The 17,458-nt window shown below is 46.1% G+C and overlaps 4 protein-coding genes across 4 annotated transcripts; 1 reads left to right on the top strand and 3 right to left on the bottom strand.

Moving 5' to 3' along the window:
* Positions 1 to 2,334: 2,334 nt before the first annotated feature.
* MELLADRAFT_93968 (uncharacterized protein) lies at positions 2,335 to 5,612 on the bottom strand (the record flags this gene model as incomplete). Its single annotated transcript, XM_007416709.1, has 12 exons — positions 2,335 to 2,421; positions 2,543 to 2,625; positions 2,728 to 3,115; positions 3,375 to 3,552; positions 3,623 to 3,741; positions 3,814 to 3,909; positions 3,969 to 4,049; positions 4,105 to 4,251; positions 4,491 to 4,838; positions 4,900 to 5,266; positions 5,386 to 5,498; positions 5,553 to 5,612. The coding sequence occupies 12 exons, from the start codon at positions 5,610 to 5,612 to the stop codon at positions 2,335 to 2,337; spliced, it is 2,067 nt and encodes a 688-aa protein (XP_007416771.1).
* A 189-nt stretch (positions 5,613 to 5,801) lies between these two features.
* Positions 5,802 to 6,541, top strand: MELLADRAFT_68196 (uncharacterized protein; the record flags this gene model as incomplete). The annotated part of the gene is made up of 3 exons (XM_007416687.1): positions 5,802 to 5,830; positions 5,941 to 6,140; positions 6,180 to 6,541. 3 exons carry the CDS (start codon positions 5,802 to 5,804, stop codon positions 6,539 to 6,541), a joined length of 591 nt encoding a protein of 196 aa, XP_007416749.1.
* A 708-nt stretch (positions 6,542 to 7,249) lies between these two features.
* On the bottom strand, positions 7,250 to 8,092 carry MELLADRAFT_93967 (uncharacterized protein; the record flags this gene model as incomplete). The annotated part of the gene is made up of 2 exons (XM_007416708.1): positions 7,250 to 7,401; positions 7,495 to 8,092. 2 exons carry the CDS (start codon positions 8,090 to 8,092, stop codon positions 7,250 to 7,252), a joined length of 750 nt encoding a protein of 249 aa, XP_007416770.1.
* Positions 8,093 to 13,354: 5,262 nt separating this feature from the next.
* MELLADRAFT_68194 (uncharacterized protein) lies at positions 13,355 to 14,385 on the bottom strand (the record flags this gene model as incomplete). Its single annotated transcript, XM_007416686.1, has 2 exons — positions 13,355 to 13,370; positions 13,643 to 14,385. The coding sequence occupies 2 exons, from the start codon at positions 14,383 to 14,385 to the stop codon at positions 13,355 to 13,357; spliced, it is 759 nt and encodes a 252-aa protein (XP_007416748.1).
* Between the last annotated feature and the right edge of the window lie 3,073 nt (positions 14,386 to 17,458).

Genomic DNA, 17,458 nt, shown 5'->3' with positions numbered 1-17,458 from the left:
GCTACGCTGATGCGAACCACCTTGCGACACCATAGGCAACCGTAAGAGAGTCCAGGTCTGTCGAGTGGCTACATAGACAGGTTTAGTATCAGCTCTGAGGTTACAAATGTGAAGTTGGTTCATGATAATCAACGTTTTTATTTTGTTTTACGTACATCATTTTCACCGTGAGTTGGTTTTCCAAAGAATTTATATGGGCAATCATATTCAGTCTCAGCCGGTTGGTTCCGTTTTCGCTTTTGAATGCGCAGATTCTCGTCATTGGAATCTTGGGCCAAATCGACTTCGGGAGGGCCTGTCTCCTAAAGATGGTGTGATGACAAACAACACCAATCAGTTATGTATGTCATACTTACAATTTATGTAACACCAATTTAACTTACAATGGGGGTTGCTACTCTGGTTGGGGCCCTGGAACTAACCGCGGTCAAAACGATAGATGAACCTTCAGAGTTTTCTAACTCAGAGCCGGTGGCAGAGTGCGAATGCGATCGGCTGGAGTTCTGTGTCACCTATGTAATCATTGTATAACGAAAAGATAAGAAAAATATATTTAAGAGAAACACAATGAAAAGAACGATGAAAGTAAGAAACACTTACAGATGGACGTGATACAGTATTGGATCGGCCACGCGTTGGTGCACAAATGACTTCATCGCCAGGTAAGGAAGCCGAACATTCTCGCCTTTGGTGGACATGCCCGTCCCGTACGTCCCTTACGCCAAAGTTGAAGTCAACAAGTCCACGTCGTGAGTCAGAAGAAGGGGTGATCATCCCCGGGACTCGTCTGGCAGGAGTGATTATGCGAGATGAACGACGAGGGGGAGCAGGTTTGTCAGTTTCATATCCCGAAGCCAAAAAGCTGTTGATCGTAGGTTGCTTGTTCACATGCTGAAATATTTATCAGTAATGTTTTTAGGAATATAAGATGGAAGGAGTAAAGCGGAAAATGGAGAATTCAAAATCAAAGTCAAAGAAAGATAAACGAAGTCGAGGAAAAGTTGATGTGGTGATGATTGATTTGGTACGTTTGGATTGGAAACGGTCTGAATTGGCGTATTGGAGTAGGATGTTAGTGGTACTGGTCAACTGAAATATCAACGAGTTGAAAAGTTGGAAGATGGATGGGAGAACACACCTGATATATAGGGTTTCTCTCGATGAGAAACCCTCTCGCTCCTGCCCACGGACTGTGCAATCGGTAATGTTTGATTGGTTGGGCCACTGTGAGATCTGTGCGTGTTGATATCGATCTGTTTGGCGGCATTTGTTGATGATGTGGTGGGTAGGGTTTTGATATTGAGGAAGGGTGTTCGGTGGGTGGTGTGGTGTATGGAATCATGGCGTCAAGCCAAGGATAGCGGTGTGAATACCGGGCCCAGACCCGGTAGTTGAAAGCGTAGTTCCCCAAAATTCGGGGCTTAATTGCTAGCGGGAGGCGTAGTGCCTGGGTTCCCTTCAAACCAGTTATCGAAGCGGCTGCGCCATGCGCAGCGCTACGCCGCGCATCACGCTTTCTTCGGCGCGGCGAGCCAGATTTGTTGACATCAATCAGTTTCTTGTGATTTGTTATCTCGTCTCTATTCAATCTTCATCCTTTTCAAAATCAATCCAAGCATAACGGTCTTTCTTTAGAAGTACGTCATTTACTTTTCTTGGTATTTAATATCTAAGCACTGATTCACACTTATATCTTCTTGATTCACTACACCACGGGGCGGCCGGCATGTGAAGATGAGGTGAAATTGGCCTCTGCCAATAAATCATACACTCTTCACACTATGCCACATTTACCGGCGCCACATGAAAGCCAGTGTGAACATCACCTGACATGGCCATGTGATCACAAGGTGATGGCTCACCTAGTCATTAGGTGAGAAGGCTCACCTGGTCATGGTGCAAGTCTTCTCCAATGAACTGGTGGGACATTGTGGTGCTCAAAAGCTCCAAATGATCTTACTCATATGTTTTCAACTCGATCTCATTCTTTTGAGACTTTGTTCAATTTAAATTTTATATTATTTTCTTATTCTCATTCTCAACAACGTGATTATTTTTTCAAGTCATTCATATCAAAGAAAGATAAAGTAATAACATGAAAGGAAAATTTTGAATAAATAGAAAAAAAGCTTGAAATGATCAATCACGAGACAAAGCGATGAATCAAACAAAACAACTATGCAGAGTAGTAAGGATGAGAAGAATGAAAAAAACAAAAGAAAAACAAAAGAAAGATAATAAAAGAAGAAAAGAATGAATGATTGGTATGGGAAAAGGAGAAACAAGCAGAAAAGAAAGAACAGAAGAAAATAAGACGTACCTTGAATCAAAAATTTAATGATCGATCGAGTGTGAATGGGAACAGTGAGTGAGAAGTAGTTGAAAGGAGTCAAAATAGAAATGAAGCACATTGAGGATAGACTATATAGAGAAAGTAGAAGAGAAAAAATTGAACCAAGAGTTAGTAGATGTATATGTAGATGAAAGAGGAAAAGAAGAAAGAAGAAGAAGAAAGGAAAATAAAATAAAATAATAAACTCACATTGATAAAATCACGGAATTGAGTCAAAGAAGACAAAATAGGAACGAGGGAGCGATTGAAATGAGGAGAGATTGAGAGTGAACCTAGAGGAAAGGAAGTAGAAAAGGAAAAGAAAAGGAAGAATGGTTAGTAGATGAAGAGAAGATAAGAAACAAAAAGAAAAGAAAACAGAAAGATAGATGTACCAAAGGTTTGAGAAAGAAGAGATTGAGTCGAGATGGGAAGACAAAGAGTGGATGGGAATGCGAAAAGGGTGGTAGTGGTTGAAGAGTTGGGTACACCACGGGTAGGCCCAGGCGGCCAGTAGGCCGCCAAATTATGCGGCCTGCAGACCGCCCACGCTTGCAGGCGGATGGGCGGTCTGCAGGTAGCCCCCACGCGGACGGCCCCCAGGTCGATATGCCAAGCAGTCCTCAGGCCGCCACGCCTGGGGCGAGATTCAACGGCAGGCCGTCTAACCGCCGCCTGACTGGTATATGGGCGCGCAAGCGATGACCCGCAGCGGTACTCCCCGAGTAGAGAACATTCACGGTCCATTGCAATGACCGCAAGACCCGAGTCGCGGGCCAGTAGCTGAGGGCCAGGTAACCGGGTCACCAGGACCAGCGCTGGCCAGACCGCGACATTAGTTGGCAAAATACTTGCGGTACTCGACAGGTGGATCAGGAAGAATGGATAATAACATTTCATGGGTGCATTACTTGAGACGAGGGAAGGAACAAATTGACACGATAACATGATGTATTTAGATTTTTTGATTAGTGTGATATGCCGTAGAACAGCGCCACAGGCGCCTTCCGGTTCAGATCAAGTGTTCATGTTCGGAGCCCACATCTTCGCCATCTCCCTCGCCTCCTAGAGGTGGAACCGCTTCCTCAACTCCCTCAGACGTTCCCGCAATAATCGCGTCTTCCGTGGGTAATGTGATCACATAGTTCTCCTTGATCTCACTCCAACTCCTCTTGCCGTTGAATATCTCTATGTCATTCTGATAGATGATATCATAGAAGCTATGGACAAATTGTGAGGCATCAGAGCCACAAATGCATGACCAAGGAGACGTAGGAGACCGTTACATACGAAGTTGTGTAATCTGGTAGATCCTTTTCTTTATCACGGAGAACGTCAAGCTGCTTCTCCACCTCAGACCATATGTTGGTTGCAGAAGGGGTTTGTCGAAGACGGGTGGCTTTGCGACGCTGGGCGACCATATCAGAAACGTCAGTTGACGTGATTGTCACTCAGACTCCCTCGTACTGCACACAACTCACCAGGTATGCAATCCTGCCTCGAGTGACCTCGTCCGCCGCGCGCCAAGATCTTATGGCATCTACATCTCCCCCAATTAGTCCACATTTCAACGCAATCTACATAATGTTGCACATCAGCAGCCACATGGTGTGAGAGCCTCAAATAGGGAGCTTACTTGATGCCACAATGCCATGAGTGTGGGCACGGCCACACCCTTCACCACCCCATGCTTTTGGTTGTGCACGTTGGTTAATAACTGACCATTCAGGAAAGTCAGCATTTCCAGTAATTCCATTGGCAGCTGGACTTACCAATAAGTGTAATTTTTTGCGGGCGTGTTTACCCGAGTCCCTGATAGCAGTCGCGTACTTGCGGAGCCCTTCACCATTGTTAACTCCTCGAATTTGCTTGGGAAGGTGTAAAGCAACCCATTCTGCGTCTTGTTTTGCGACACGGAGCTATTGGTTGCAATGACGTCAGTGGCAACAGTATGTGACAATGTAGGGTGCCACTCAAAAACGGACCCTGACACAATTGAAGAGAGATCTCGGGAGATAGTTCTTAGCTCTGTCCTCAATTTTGGTGTAAGACTGAAGATCAGCTTTGGGTATCAATGCGACAGACAATTCGTTCAGCAAGGCCTGCATTGGGTTCGGAGGTCAGTGCTTGAACTAGTGCAAGGCAGAGGTGCACTTACTTTGAGCTGGCGCGATGCCTTCCACTCGGAAACTGTCGCCGTGCGAGCGGCTTCGGCAGAGGCCGCTGATGCCGAGGTCGACGTTGATGTCGCAGTCGATGTCGCAGTCGAAGTCGATGTCGCCGTGGGTGCTTGTCTGATAACGCCAGAGTGAACCGCCTCACTGCGATCGTCGACGTTGGCTGAGATAACGTTCATTTTGTCAGTGAGATCCTGGTGAAGGTTTCCGAACTGTTCGGCCACCTGTTCCGCGAGGGTGGGAACCTGTTGGGAGATTTGAAAAAGGTAGAATTGGGTCCTTGCAATATTCCCACAAAGCGCCAAATGGCGATAGTCATCGCCATTGACCTGTCAATTGTTTGCAAACACATCAACGAACTGGATCATGTGATCTCCATCATCAACTGACCTCGCCAAGTTCTCGAGCATAGTCACTATGCTTCGCGTCCAGCTCAGCAGAAGACGTCATTCGGTCAATGAAGTTGCGTTCCTCGTCCGTGAGAGCGCGGAAGTTGGCCACAGTTTCGCCGGTTGTGGGTTGGAAGTGACTGAAGGGGTCGTCGCTTTGTTCGGTGGTGTTAAGCAAGGTTGAACGGCCCAGGGGCCGTTCCCTGGGCCGTTCAACCTCGGTAGGCGATTGAGTACGAAGCCGCTTCTGGTTTTCGGGGGCCGGGGTGGCAGTTGCCTTGCGAGGGGGTTTGGCCACACCAGTGGTCAATGCTTTCACCTTGGGACGACGACGCGATTCAAGGCCGGGGACCGACTTGCCGCTGTTACTACGTAAAATGGAGCGGTCCAAACGTTGAGACGTTGGGGCGAGGACATCTCCATGCTCTGGATACAGATGTTAGTGTATCCTGAGCGGTCCAAGTACGCCGAAGGTGATTTCACCCACTTTTGGGTGTGATCAAACTGTCGTGATTGTTGAGGCTGTGCAGTGAGACGGCACTCGAACCGGCTCGCGAACTGACCGAGCCCTGGCTCGAGGGGGGGGGTTGAGGAGGTCACCTAGAATGCACGCGCGTTAACAATGAATGTCGTTGAAGATGAGAGTGGCCTCACCGAAAGCGTGATGTGCCATATTTTGCCAAGTACGGGCTGTTGAAGGGATGCACATTGCATGAGTGACCCCAACGAGACGACGTTTGGGAAAAGGTTGGAAATGGTCTGACCTATTCCACTCTCAGACAAGATTAGGGCCATGTCAATTTCGTCTTCATAGGGTCTTTGGACCTTGCCTTTGCTTCCTTATCGGCACCTGGAATAACAACAGCAACAGAAGCTCGACACTTACCTCAACGTGAAGCTGAAATGTCTCAAAGCCCACCCGCCGCCCAAAGGTCAGTAATTGAGTGGCCTATCATGATTTGAAAGATGCAACAACCACGTATTTTATTGACTTCCCTTCCGTTGTACGGGTGTCTCACCACATTTGTTTGGATGTTATCAGCACCGCGCCAAGTGAAGGTTTGCAAGATGAAGGGGCCATGGAGCAATCAAACACCTCAATCGCTGTGTCCGCTAACGAGTTCATCGTCATTCCCGAATCCCAGGAGAGTCCAATCAATCTGCTTTCCCCTACCGTATTCCAACCAGTTCACGCGGAAGAGCATACGGGCGCAAACCAGCGTGACCATGACACTGAGGAAGGTATGCCAATGTTTATCATTCAAACCTTGTGGCCATAAGTGACTGTCGCTGAAGCGATATCTACGTTGGTCCTTTTATTCGCCGAATCAGAGCCTGACCGGTTTCGCCGTCGCAACCTGTCATACGCGGCCGTGCGACGTTTCATTGGGTTAAAGCCCCTTCGAGATTACATGGTTTTTGCTGGATTGGCACCTTCGGAGACGAGCAAAGCCCTTCGAATCCTCTCTGGCCACGCGATTCATAGTTTCCACGTGTTCCTCTTCCCCGAGCTCATCTCACCAAAACAAATGTATCAATGGGGTATCTCATACGGGGTGGGCGCGGAACTGATCTTACACGCGGAAGGTTACTACCATAAGCTCTTGCGCAGAGAAAGGCGAAACCAATCTGCTGAATTATAAATGTCATGTTGACATTCAAGGTGACCTTTGGACATGGCACATTTGCAATGATATACACTTTCTTCATTTGACGTTCTTTCGTGAAGCTAGGCTCAGCCTTTCTCACTGCGGACCAAGCCCTATGAGCGACGTAAAAATGCAAGAGAGGCCCTATATTGGTCTCATTGCCCGCACCATTCCCGCTCAGGCAGGAAAGAGTCTGAAGTGTTCATGGGAGGCCATGAACACGTCAGACTCTCATTCCTCAGTCATGTACAGTGATTGGTTACATCCACGAGAGTACATGAGCAAACAAGTGGTTGTGAATTAATTCGTAAGACAGTCACGTTTAAAAATACAAGTCTGCCGCGGGGGTCACGGTGGGCCAAGCCCATTCTGGAGTTGGAAAAGAATAAAGCCTGAGCCATCGTTCATGGAGAGTTAAAAAGGACAACCCGCTTGTGCTCAAAATGAAGACAAATAGAGGACAAGCCATGATATCACCCCAAAAATAAATTGTTCAAAGCCCTGGGAGGCCAGATGTTGGAATACATGGGTAAGTCTTTCAGGGCAGGCAAAGATGTGATACGATCTTTGGGATCCTTCCTCAAAAGAAGCAAAATTGTTTCGCGCATGGTTTCCGACATAGTACAAGGGAATATGACGGCCGTGTGGGCAACGTGGCTTTCTAATTAGGTGGGTTTCAAGGACAAGGGCATTAGCAAAGGATTATTTGGGTATTGTGCTTTTCATAACTTTACAAAGGACAAACTTACAATCTTGGAAAGGCTGGCGATATGTACACAAGTAATACATCATGAAGCCGAGATTCCACCAGTCCACAGATGTACTGTATTTACCACCTGCTAGCATTTCCGGAGCTCAAGCATTGGAATAGCCGTGTTCCCCAGAGGTGAATCCATCCGGGTCAAGAAGGTCCCACGAATCCAGGCATACCAGCTTGATGTGATGACCGGGATAGCACTTGACGCTAGAGCTATCCATTGCACGCAGGACCGCACCGTTGGTATGGAAGTGGTTCAAAACTTCCGCGAGTTGGATGACATAATGTGACACCTCGGCTTCTGAGAGATTCCTTTCCCCGACGAGGTGTTCGAGAGCCGGGGCATCCTGATCGTAGGCGAACACGAGGTTGATTTGCCAGTCATCTAGGAAATGGCCAAGATAACTGGGTATGCCAGGGTGTTCAAACTCTGAGAAAAAGGCGATTTGGTGACCCTTCGAAGGGGCAAAGGTAGGGCGCAGTTCATTGTCATATGGCGGTTCGTAGCCCTTGATAGCCACCACTAGGCCATCGGCGGATCTTCTCGCTGTTTGTGTTCTCTGTTGATAACCCCACTTGATGTTCAGTTCTCTTTTGAAGTCTGAAGGTAACAAGGTGTCCGGTGGAAACATAGCACGCATTGACGCCCAGGTGACCCAGTTGTCCGCCTCTTCGGGCATTACAAAGGAATCATCGGTTTCCGAAGGAGTTGTGGAATCCGTTGAGACTTTCTTTGCGCCTGGCTCGCTAAGTTTGTCATCGTCGGAGGGTGAAGAGGCTCGCTTCATCAATTTGTATGTGTGCTTGGCCGCGGATGAATGGCAACGGGGATTTGTTTCGATCTGAGTATTTCTGTGTGGAATTTCCGAGCAGACGTCAATTCCTCTGGGGACACCTTTTGCAACTGTGTTTTTGGCCGTTCCTGCACATGTATTTAGAGTTTGTACACCATGATATATCGCCTGCAAACCTGGCCAAAAAGGATTGTTTGGCTTTGGTGATATGATATGATATATAAGATATATATCATATCATATCTATCTTATCACCAAAGCTGGACCAGAGGCCATCCTCTTCACTTGAGATAGCCGCCGAAAGTTCCATCGTCATCGTGACGGATGACTTGCGTCGTATTAGATTAATGCGCATAATGTGACGCCATACTATGATTCCAATTATAGTATGGGTCGCATTATTCGCCTGCGTCCAGGCAGCGGGTGCTCCTGCTACCTGGACCAAATCGGAGGGGCAGTTCCGAGGTATAAGCACCAACGGAAGCTCCCGTTAGTTCTTCCACAAGGGTCACCAGAGGTTGACATGTGGTTCTTTGTCCACTTGGTACAAAGATCATAGTGTACAGAGTGACTCATGAATTTGTCACATTACATCAGAATTGATTTGACACGTCGCGTGTGTAATACAATAAAATACGCCCATCCTATGACCACAGTCATCTCAGGCAAACAACCTTCCATGTCATGATCGCCGCCCGACATTGATCAGGAGGCCTGAATATACGGTTAGGCTGGAGATTCGGGAGCTGCAGACTGTTTCCTTTTCTTTCGAACGGGACGCGGGGTGGCTTTCCACTTCGCCAGGCCGGTTGCAATGGATGGGTTCCATTGCGCAGGGGAGATGGCATTAACTTTAAAGTCACCTAATTTGTATAAAGATTCAATGAATCTTGCCTCGAGTCAGAGATTTACTGAGAAAGTCCTAGTCGAATGAAGCTCTAGCAGATAGAGAATAACACCTGAGGGCACAAGTGACGCGTAAGACTAGAGCTGCTAAAGCTGTGTCTACGACGAACAAACTAAGACTGACCTGAGGGCACAAGTGACGCGTAAGACTAGAGCTGCTAAAGCTGTGTCTACGACGAACAAACTAAGACTGACCTGCGAGCTCGAATGAAGATCAGAGACGCGCGAAGGTTCTGTTTAGTAAATGAACAGACAGATAAAATGAAATGATTCTTTTCGATGTAACACACCTGAGGGCACAAGTGACGCGTAAGACTAGAGCTGCTAAAGCTGTGTCTACGACGAACAAACTAAGACTGACCTAAATGGTTCAGACACAAATAAGTAAGAGAGAGAAAAACTAGCACGACTGAGTTGTAGAGAAGTGATAACTACCTGCGAGCTCGAATGAAGATCAGAGACGCGCGAAGGTTCTGTTTAGTAAATGAACAGACAGATAAAATGAAACTTAAGGACACAGAATAGTAGAGAAAATAATCAGGCAGAGAACATTAGTAAGAAATTAATATAATAGTCTTCTGAGTTGATAGAGAAATAACTTACTGATTCTTTTCGATAAGGAAAAGAATCAGAAAGTGGGACAAAGTTCAACACGTATATAAGAGTCAAATCAGAGAAACAAAAATCAACCCCTTGCTTCCAAACACACTATCCATCCCTTCAATAACTGCCACTAACCATTACTACACTTTTCCTTAAACAGGCACTTGACTTTCTTTACTGCACCCCATTAAACCAATACCACCTTTACCTAAACAGGTAATTTACTTTGACTACTACCAAGATACGTATAGTATCTTAACACACCCCCTCAAAGGAAATTAGCCCAAAAATCGCAATCCTAAACTTTTCCTTAAGGTTGCAAACTGATCTTTAGGAAGTTGCTTAGTGAGAAGATCCGCCACCATAAGATGAGTTGGACAGTGTTTTACCACCATGTCACCCTTTTTCACCACTTCTCGTATCCAATGATAATGAATTTCTATATGTTTAGTTCGTGCATGAAAAATTGACTTCGAAGTTAGGTGGATCGCACCCAAGTTGTCGCTGTGTAGTACAGTAGGGTTCGGGTCCTCGAAGCCAAACTTTGACAGCATCTTACGAAGCCACAAAAGTTCTTGGCCAGCTTCTGTGATTGCACGATACTCCGCCTCGGTGGATGACAATGCCACGGTAGGCTGAAGACGACTACGCCACGACACCGGACCTCCTGCAAGTACGAAAACATAACCTGTAGTAGAGCGACGCGTTGATTGATCACCGGCCCAGTCCGCATCACAGTGGGACACCGGACAAGCAAAACTTCGTTGACCAGAAAGCTGAGCATTGGAGTTTCCCGAATACACAATACCCACGTTTATTGTGTGAAGTAGATATCGTAAGACGTGGATAGCTGAATCCCAGTGAGCTTTTGCTGGCGTTTCGAGATGCTGGGATAGGACGCCTACCGCGTGAGCCAAGTCCGGTCGTGTACACTGAGCAAGATACATGAGTGACCCTACCACGCTGCGATAAGGCAGCTTTTCTTGAGCAAAAGTTTTCGCCTCTTCATCCGTCGCCTTGAGTAATTTCACATTAGGAGAGAGTGGAGTCACAGCCGGTTTTGAAGTCGTCATGTTGAATCTTTTTAGGATTGTCAACGCATAATCTTGTTGAGACATTGAGTATGTAAATTGATCAAGACGTTGAATTTGGATCCCAACCACGGTGTGTGCAATCCCAAGATCCTCCATCTCCCATTTTGAGGAGATTTCCTTCTTGAAGTTGAGGATATCATTCCCAGTAATCGCCATATCGTCGACGTGGACATAAACAATTGTAATTGACTCGCCTCTTGACCTGATGTATATACAGTGATCAATTTCACATTGATAGAATCCAATCTCGATCAAGAAGGTCTCTACTGAATCCTGCCATATTTTAGGAGATTGCTTGAAACCATACAGTGACTTTAACATCCTCCACACCTTTCCCACCGTTGACGCAGTCCGGTAACCTTCAGGAACCTCAACATACAACTCTTCTTCCAGTTCATTGTTCAGGAACGCAGTTACTGCGTCCATCTGGTGAACCTCCCAACCATTGACAGAAGCAATAACAACAATAAGACGAAGTGATCCTGGTTTTCCCGTCGGCGCAAAAGTTTCGCCATAGTCCTGACCTGGAATTTGAGTATTACCCATCGCCACAAAACGAGCTTTCAACTTGATCTTTCCATCCATCAGAGGCTTCTTTCGGAAGATCCACATGCCGCGAATGACATTACGGTCTTTGGGCCGATCAACCAAAAGCCAAACCTTTTTATCCTTCAGTGATTTGAATTCTTTGTCACACGCACTCTTCCACAGATCACTCTCAGACGACGCCATTGCCTTTTTGTACGATTTAGGATCAGGAGCATTTTGAAAATCAGTGAGATTGCATTCCACCGGAAGACATTCAAAATACGAGTGAGTGATAAAGTCGTCACAGAATTCCGCTATAGAGCACATTCCTTTCAAAGAATCGTGAAGCTTGTTTGCGTTTCTGGTTGAGCGACGAGAGATGATAGGTTCGGTTGAGGAAGGTCCGTTTGGCACTGAAGGTGAGGTATTCTCGGTCCGTGACATTTCACGTTTCGTGGTGACATCCAGCTCGGAGTCACTTTCGTCATCGAAAAACGTAACTTTAACTGGTTCATGCGGAGTTGATGAGGTTGGAACAGTGGAAGATGTGACAATAGATTTAAGAGGAAAAACGTCTTCGTTGAAAGTAGCATGATGGGTAAGGTAAATTTTACGTGATGAAAGATCAAGAATCCGGTAATTAAAATTGTCCGCTTCAAACCCCACCAATACCCCTTCAGAGCTTACTGGAGAGAACTTCGAGTCTCGAAGTTCTTTACGGATGAGACCGAATGCTTGACACCCAAAGACTCTGAGGTGTGAGACAGAAGGTTTTCGAAAGTTCCAGACTTCGAACGGAGTCTTTCCTAGCTCAATAGCTGCAGTAACACACCTGTTAGTGAGAAACACAGCTGCATCACACGCTAGGTACCAGAAATTTATAGGAACCCCAGATTCGAGCATCATTGAACGTGCCCTGGTAGCGACTATGCGCATACCACGTTCAGAAACTCCATTCTCTTCGGGTGAATGACCAGCGGTCAGATGTAACACAATGCCCAATTGATTGAGTTTGGAACCGAGTAGATTGTTTAGAAATTCGCCTCCACGATCAAGAGTGAATTGTTTGAGAGAACAGCTAGTCTGTCTTTCGACAACGGCAATGTAAGCCATGAATACGTTGTACACTTCTTCTTTGCCTCGATCTTTCAGAGGATAGATATGACGATATGCGGAGTAATCATCACAGAAAAGTATAAAATAATTTTCATTATTCAAGCCTTTGGTTCTAATAATTCCACTAATATCAACATGAACATTTTCTAGGAAATTCAGAGCACGCGGCCGAGTTTTGTTGTGAGGGAGCTTGGTATTTTTGGACAAAGAACAAATATCACAGTTTGACAGATCCCCCAAATAATTGAATTCATCCAGGCTACCCTTTTTCTCCATGATTTTCAGGTATTTTTCGCTTACATGCCCTAGTCGGCGATGTTGCAGAGTAGAAGAAACTTTAGTGACTGAAGTATTTGCTGACGAGGGAGAGATTCCACTCACAGGGTGGAGCATGATGAACATAAGATTGTTTTCCGAAATGAAGCCGTTGAAGATCGCCAGATCCTTTAACACCAGAGAAAAATCCTTGCTGTCGTGAAAGACTTCGCGAACTCCTAGTTTTTTGAGGAGACCGCCCGCCACAAGATTCCGAGTGAGATCAGGGACATAAAGTGAGTTCTTTAATTCAAATAAGCTATCATCACCAGCTAACAATTTTGCCACACCACGACTGTGTACAGATAAAGACATGTCTCCTCCAGCCAATTTTAGACGTTTACTCGAATCATCGATTTTGGAAAGTGAATTCGGGTCGAAATACTTCAAGTCTTTGAACATATGGTGGGTTGCTCCTGTGTCATGGAGAGCCCATTCTTGTGAATTGGACAGAATGGTGGATACAGAAGGTGACTCGTCCGGGTTATCGTCGAATTCGGAAGGAGCGGCAAATACTTCGCAAGTTTCGTCAGAAGAGCTTTCGACAGAATCTTCCAGAAATTCAACATGGAGGGACAGAACAGCTAGACTGGCTGACGCTGCGTTTACCCCAGCATCATACACTTTCTTGGCGCCTCGTAAAGTTGGTGTCGACAAAGGAGGTGTACCAGAAGCATGATGAGAACTAGACGAGTCAACCCGAGATTTTCCTCTAATTTTAGCGAGAAAAGCTGCACGTTTGTCGGCATTCTCAGGCTTTGACCAGCAGTTCTTTGCCATATGAGGGCCAAGACAATGATCCGGAGTACATTCACTTGACGTTTTCTTCAACACACTTGAGTTTGCACTGACGGCGTTGACCTCCTTGATGGCTGAGCACGTCCAACCGTGTCGTTCTTCGAATTTCCGGAGATAGCTGCTGACACCTTCACGAGTTAAAGGTACAACAGTATTGTGGATGTTGTCCTTGGTTTCGATAGACAACGACGGAATAGCCCCTAGGAGCATTCGAGCTGATTGGGCATCAGACATTTCGCCCTTCAGGCGATAGAACTCTCGGATAAGGTTCTCGAACTTATCCACGAACACGGTAAGAGAATCTGAGCTTGAAATTCGACACGCATATAGAGTACGTGTGACAGATTCCAGTTTGTCCTCGGAGATTCGGTTGTGGTACTCTTTGAGGAAATTCCAGCACAAAAACGGGTCATAGATGATTTCGGACGCATCATTTGGATCAGTCAAACGATTACGAGTTCGGACACTATTGACAGTATCGAGTCGATGGAGAATGTAAGTGGTGACATTAAAACGAGTAATTTCGTTTTCCTCGGGCGTCAATTCCTCGTCTGTGTAATCTTTTACTTTTACAAACTGATGAAGGTTGAGTGACCGAAGGACCTCCATGATGGACTGACTCCATTCCGTGTGGTTGTCGTCCGAGAGATCTGCCGAGACTTTGTATTTACTCATGGCGTTTGTCATACTCTGAGAAAATTTTTGGATAGGAGTCCCAAAAGTTCGATGTTCGACAGATTCAGACATAGTGAGTGCGTGCGAGGTAGAATTAAGACGAGTGGAAGGATCTTGACGTGGAGAAGAAGAAGAAATAGGATCTAGTAAAGAGTCCTTAACCGTTCCAAAAGAATCGGATGTATCAGATGAGCTTGAACCTTCTGTAACAGTAGCGTCTTCTGCTGAGGAGTCGACGTCTTCTGGGTTCATGTAAAGTTAACGGTCGAAAAGATCGGCCCTCTCGCTACCATATAAAGATTCAATGAATCTTGCCTCGAGTCAGAGATTTACTGAGAAAGTCCTAGTCGAATGAAGCTCTAGCAGATAGAGAATAACACCTGAGGGCACAAGTGACGCGTAAGACTAGAGCTGCTAAAGCTGTGTCTACGACGAACAAACTAAGACTGACCTGAGGGCACAAGTGACGCGTAAGACTAGAGCTGCTAAAGCTGTGTCTACGACGAACAAACTAAGACTGACCTGCGAGCTCGAATGAAGATCAGAGACGCGCGAAGGTTCTGTTTAGTAAATGAACAGACAGATAAAATGAAATGATTCTTTTCGATGTAACACACCTGAGGGCACAAGTGACGCGTAAGACTAGAGCTGCTAAAGCTGTGTCTACGACGAACAAACTAAGACTGACCTAAATGGTTCAGACACAAATAAGTAAGAGAGAGAAAAACTAGCACGACTGAGTTGTAGAGAAGTGATAACTACCTGCGAGCTCGAATGAAGATCAGAGACGCGCGAAGGTTCTGTTTAGTAAATGAACAGACAGATAAAATGAAACTTAAGGACACAGAATAGTAGAGAAAATAATCAGGCAGAGAACATTAGTAAGAAATTAATATAATAGTCTTCTGAGTTGATAGAGAAATAACTTACTGATTCTTTTCGATAAGGAAAAGAATCAGAAAGTGGGACAAAGTTCAACACGTATATAAGAGTCAAATCAGAGAAACAAAAATCAACCCCTTGCTTCCAAACACACTATCCATCCCTTCAATAACTGCCACTAACCATTACTACACTTTTCCTTAAACAGGCACTTGACTTTCTTTACTGCACCCCATTAAACCAATACCACCTTTACCTAAACAGGTAATTTACTTTGACTACTACCAAGATACGTATAGTATCTTAACAATTTGCGATGTAGTTCGGCAGAGTAATGTGAAGCCGCATTCAGAACGTAAGATTGATGCGCCTCGTGTTGCATTGTGGGCACCGAAATCCGGGTCGCTCTCCTTTTGATCTTCTTCGAAAGGGTCGAGGTAACAGTGCAATGACAATCATGACAGTTGTGCTGCATGTTCATCAGGCACTCGAGGTTCTTTGGAACAAACATGTCAAATCCTGGCCCCAAGAGCTGGGCTAGAAGGAGGTGATTGGCTCCAACTTACCTTGATGTCACATGGGAACGTGTTGCCTGAGACGATAAACTCTTGCATGCCGTAAAAAGGTACTATTCGGCCCTTGTTGCATTTGGCAAGCAGGAGAATGACCTTTGAGGATGATTTCCCCGCAGGTTTCCACAACGAAACGACCTGGCCTATGAGGCCTTCGCCTTTCACCTAGAAAGGAAACACAAAAATTCAACGATAATCAGGGAAAATCAACACTGCAAGGATGACTTACGGCGACGAAGTCCTCGGGCTCAATCTTTTGGCAAGAGGGCAAAGTGACACTCTGCAGTTCTTCCAAATTCGCATCCAATCCCAAAGGTTCCAGACATGCCGGCACCGCGGCCTGGTCTTTCTTCGGCCCTGATAGGCCAAACATGTACAATCAGATTGTATGTTGACAAGATAGAGGCAAGCACTGGAACACTTGCCACTGTCTGTGTGTAAACCCACGTTGCCCACGGTGATGTCGAGGCCCGAGCCCTGAGACAACTCGGGGATCCTGGTCATCAGTGATTGAATTTCACGTCCAGGCGCCACGCGCGCGTGCAGGTCCTTATCAAAGAAAGAAGCCCCCAAAAGGAAAATCCGCAACATCAGAGCAGTGAGGAAGGTGTTTGCAATATCGTTACCTGGGCTTTGTTTGTGGGAATGGACGGAGGCGTCGCGAGTCTTCCCGTTGAATGATTCGAACTTCTCCGTGACTACAAGACAGGGTGGTCCAAATCGGCTGATTGAGGCTTTGAGATGTCCCAACATATGAAATTTTGGCTTGTTGACCCATTGGGCCGTCATCGACACAAGCTGATTCATGAATATATCTATGTGGGTATTGAGTTCCTTCAGGTAGACGTCGACGTTGTTGATTTTGGTTTGAAATACATAGGAACCTAACATGCACAGCGCTGTCCATAGATGTCGGACTTCTTCGGTGACTAGATCGTATATAACAAACGGCACCCTCTGCAACACGGTGCGGAATTCTTTGCCTACCAGGCTTTGGAAGAACTGGATCAAAGTATTTGGCAGGATAGGAGGCACGTTCAAACCTTTACAATTGAAAGAGTGCCACCGCGCATATAGGTGGTTGTACTTCCTGGCGCCGGCTTTTCCTGGCTTAATGACCTTCATCGTGTCACGGAATGGGTACTTCGTCACCCCCAACAGTACGACATGGAGGATCTCGACGTGGGTATCAAGGTGTCCGTCAAAACCTGCTGGAACAGACCGAGTTTGCTCAGCACAGGAAAAGCTCTGATATTAACAAAGCATACGCACCATCGAGCCTCAACATCGGATTGAAGAGCCTGTCACCCCACTCAAGGTTGAGGTTCTCGCAAAGAATGTCAACCTACTGATCTGCCAGGTTATCTTGAGCAGACTGTACCAGATGGATGAAGTATTCATTCATAGTATCTTGAAGCCCATACGATCGTCCCATGTGTTCTACGAGCTTTTTGCTGTTGCACCTTTGAGCTGTGCGCCAGATCTCCCGAGTTTGTTCACGAGTCACAGTCCAATCTCGTATACGCAGTGCTGCCTTTATCAGGAAAGACCTTTTAGCAGAATCCACAAATAAAAGATCCCAGACAATTCACCTTTTGCCCATGTGCGTCTAGACCCAAGAAGTGACAAACATACTCTTCGGATTGTTTTTCCACCTGGCGATCCACTTGAAGTTCACACATTCGACACGGTGTCAACGTGTTTGCTGGATTCTTCGTGTCGCATATTTCAGCATGCAGCATCGGCGAATCGCCTAGGTGCCCAAGAATAACCACCATTGCACACACGTCCTGGCCGAGTGTGTGATCATACGCAGTGAAACTGTTCCTACCTAAATCACTTTGTTCCACAAATGTTAGCATCCAATAGTT

This window comes from Melampsora larici-populina (assembly GCF_000204055.1).
Source record: "Melampsora larici-populina 98AG31 unplaced genomic scaffold MELLAscaffold_63, whole genome shotgun sequence".
NCBI classification, from domain to species: domain Eukaryota; kingdom Fungi; phylum Basidiomycota; class Pucciniomycetes; order Pucciniales; family Melampsoraceae; genus Melampsora; species Melampsora laricis-populina.
This window is presented reverse-complemented; position numbering and strand designations above follow the sequence as displayed.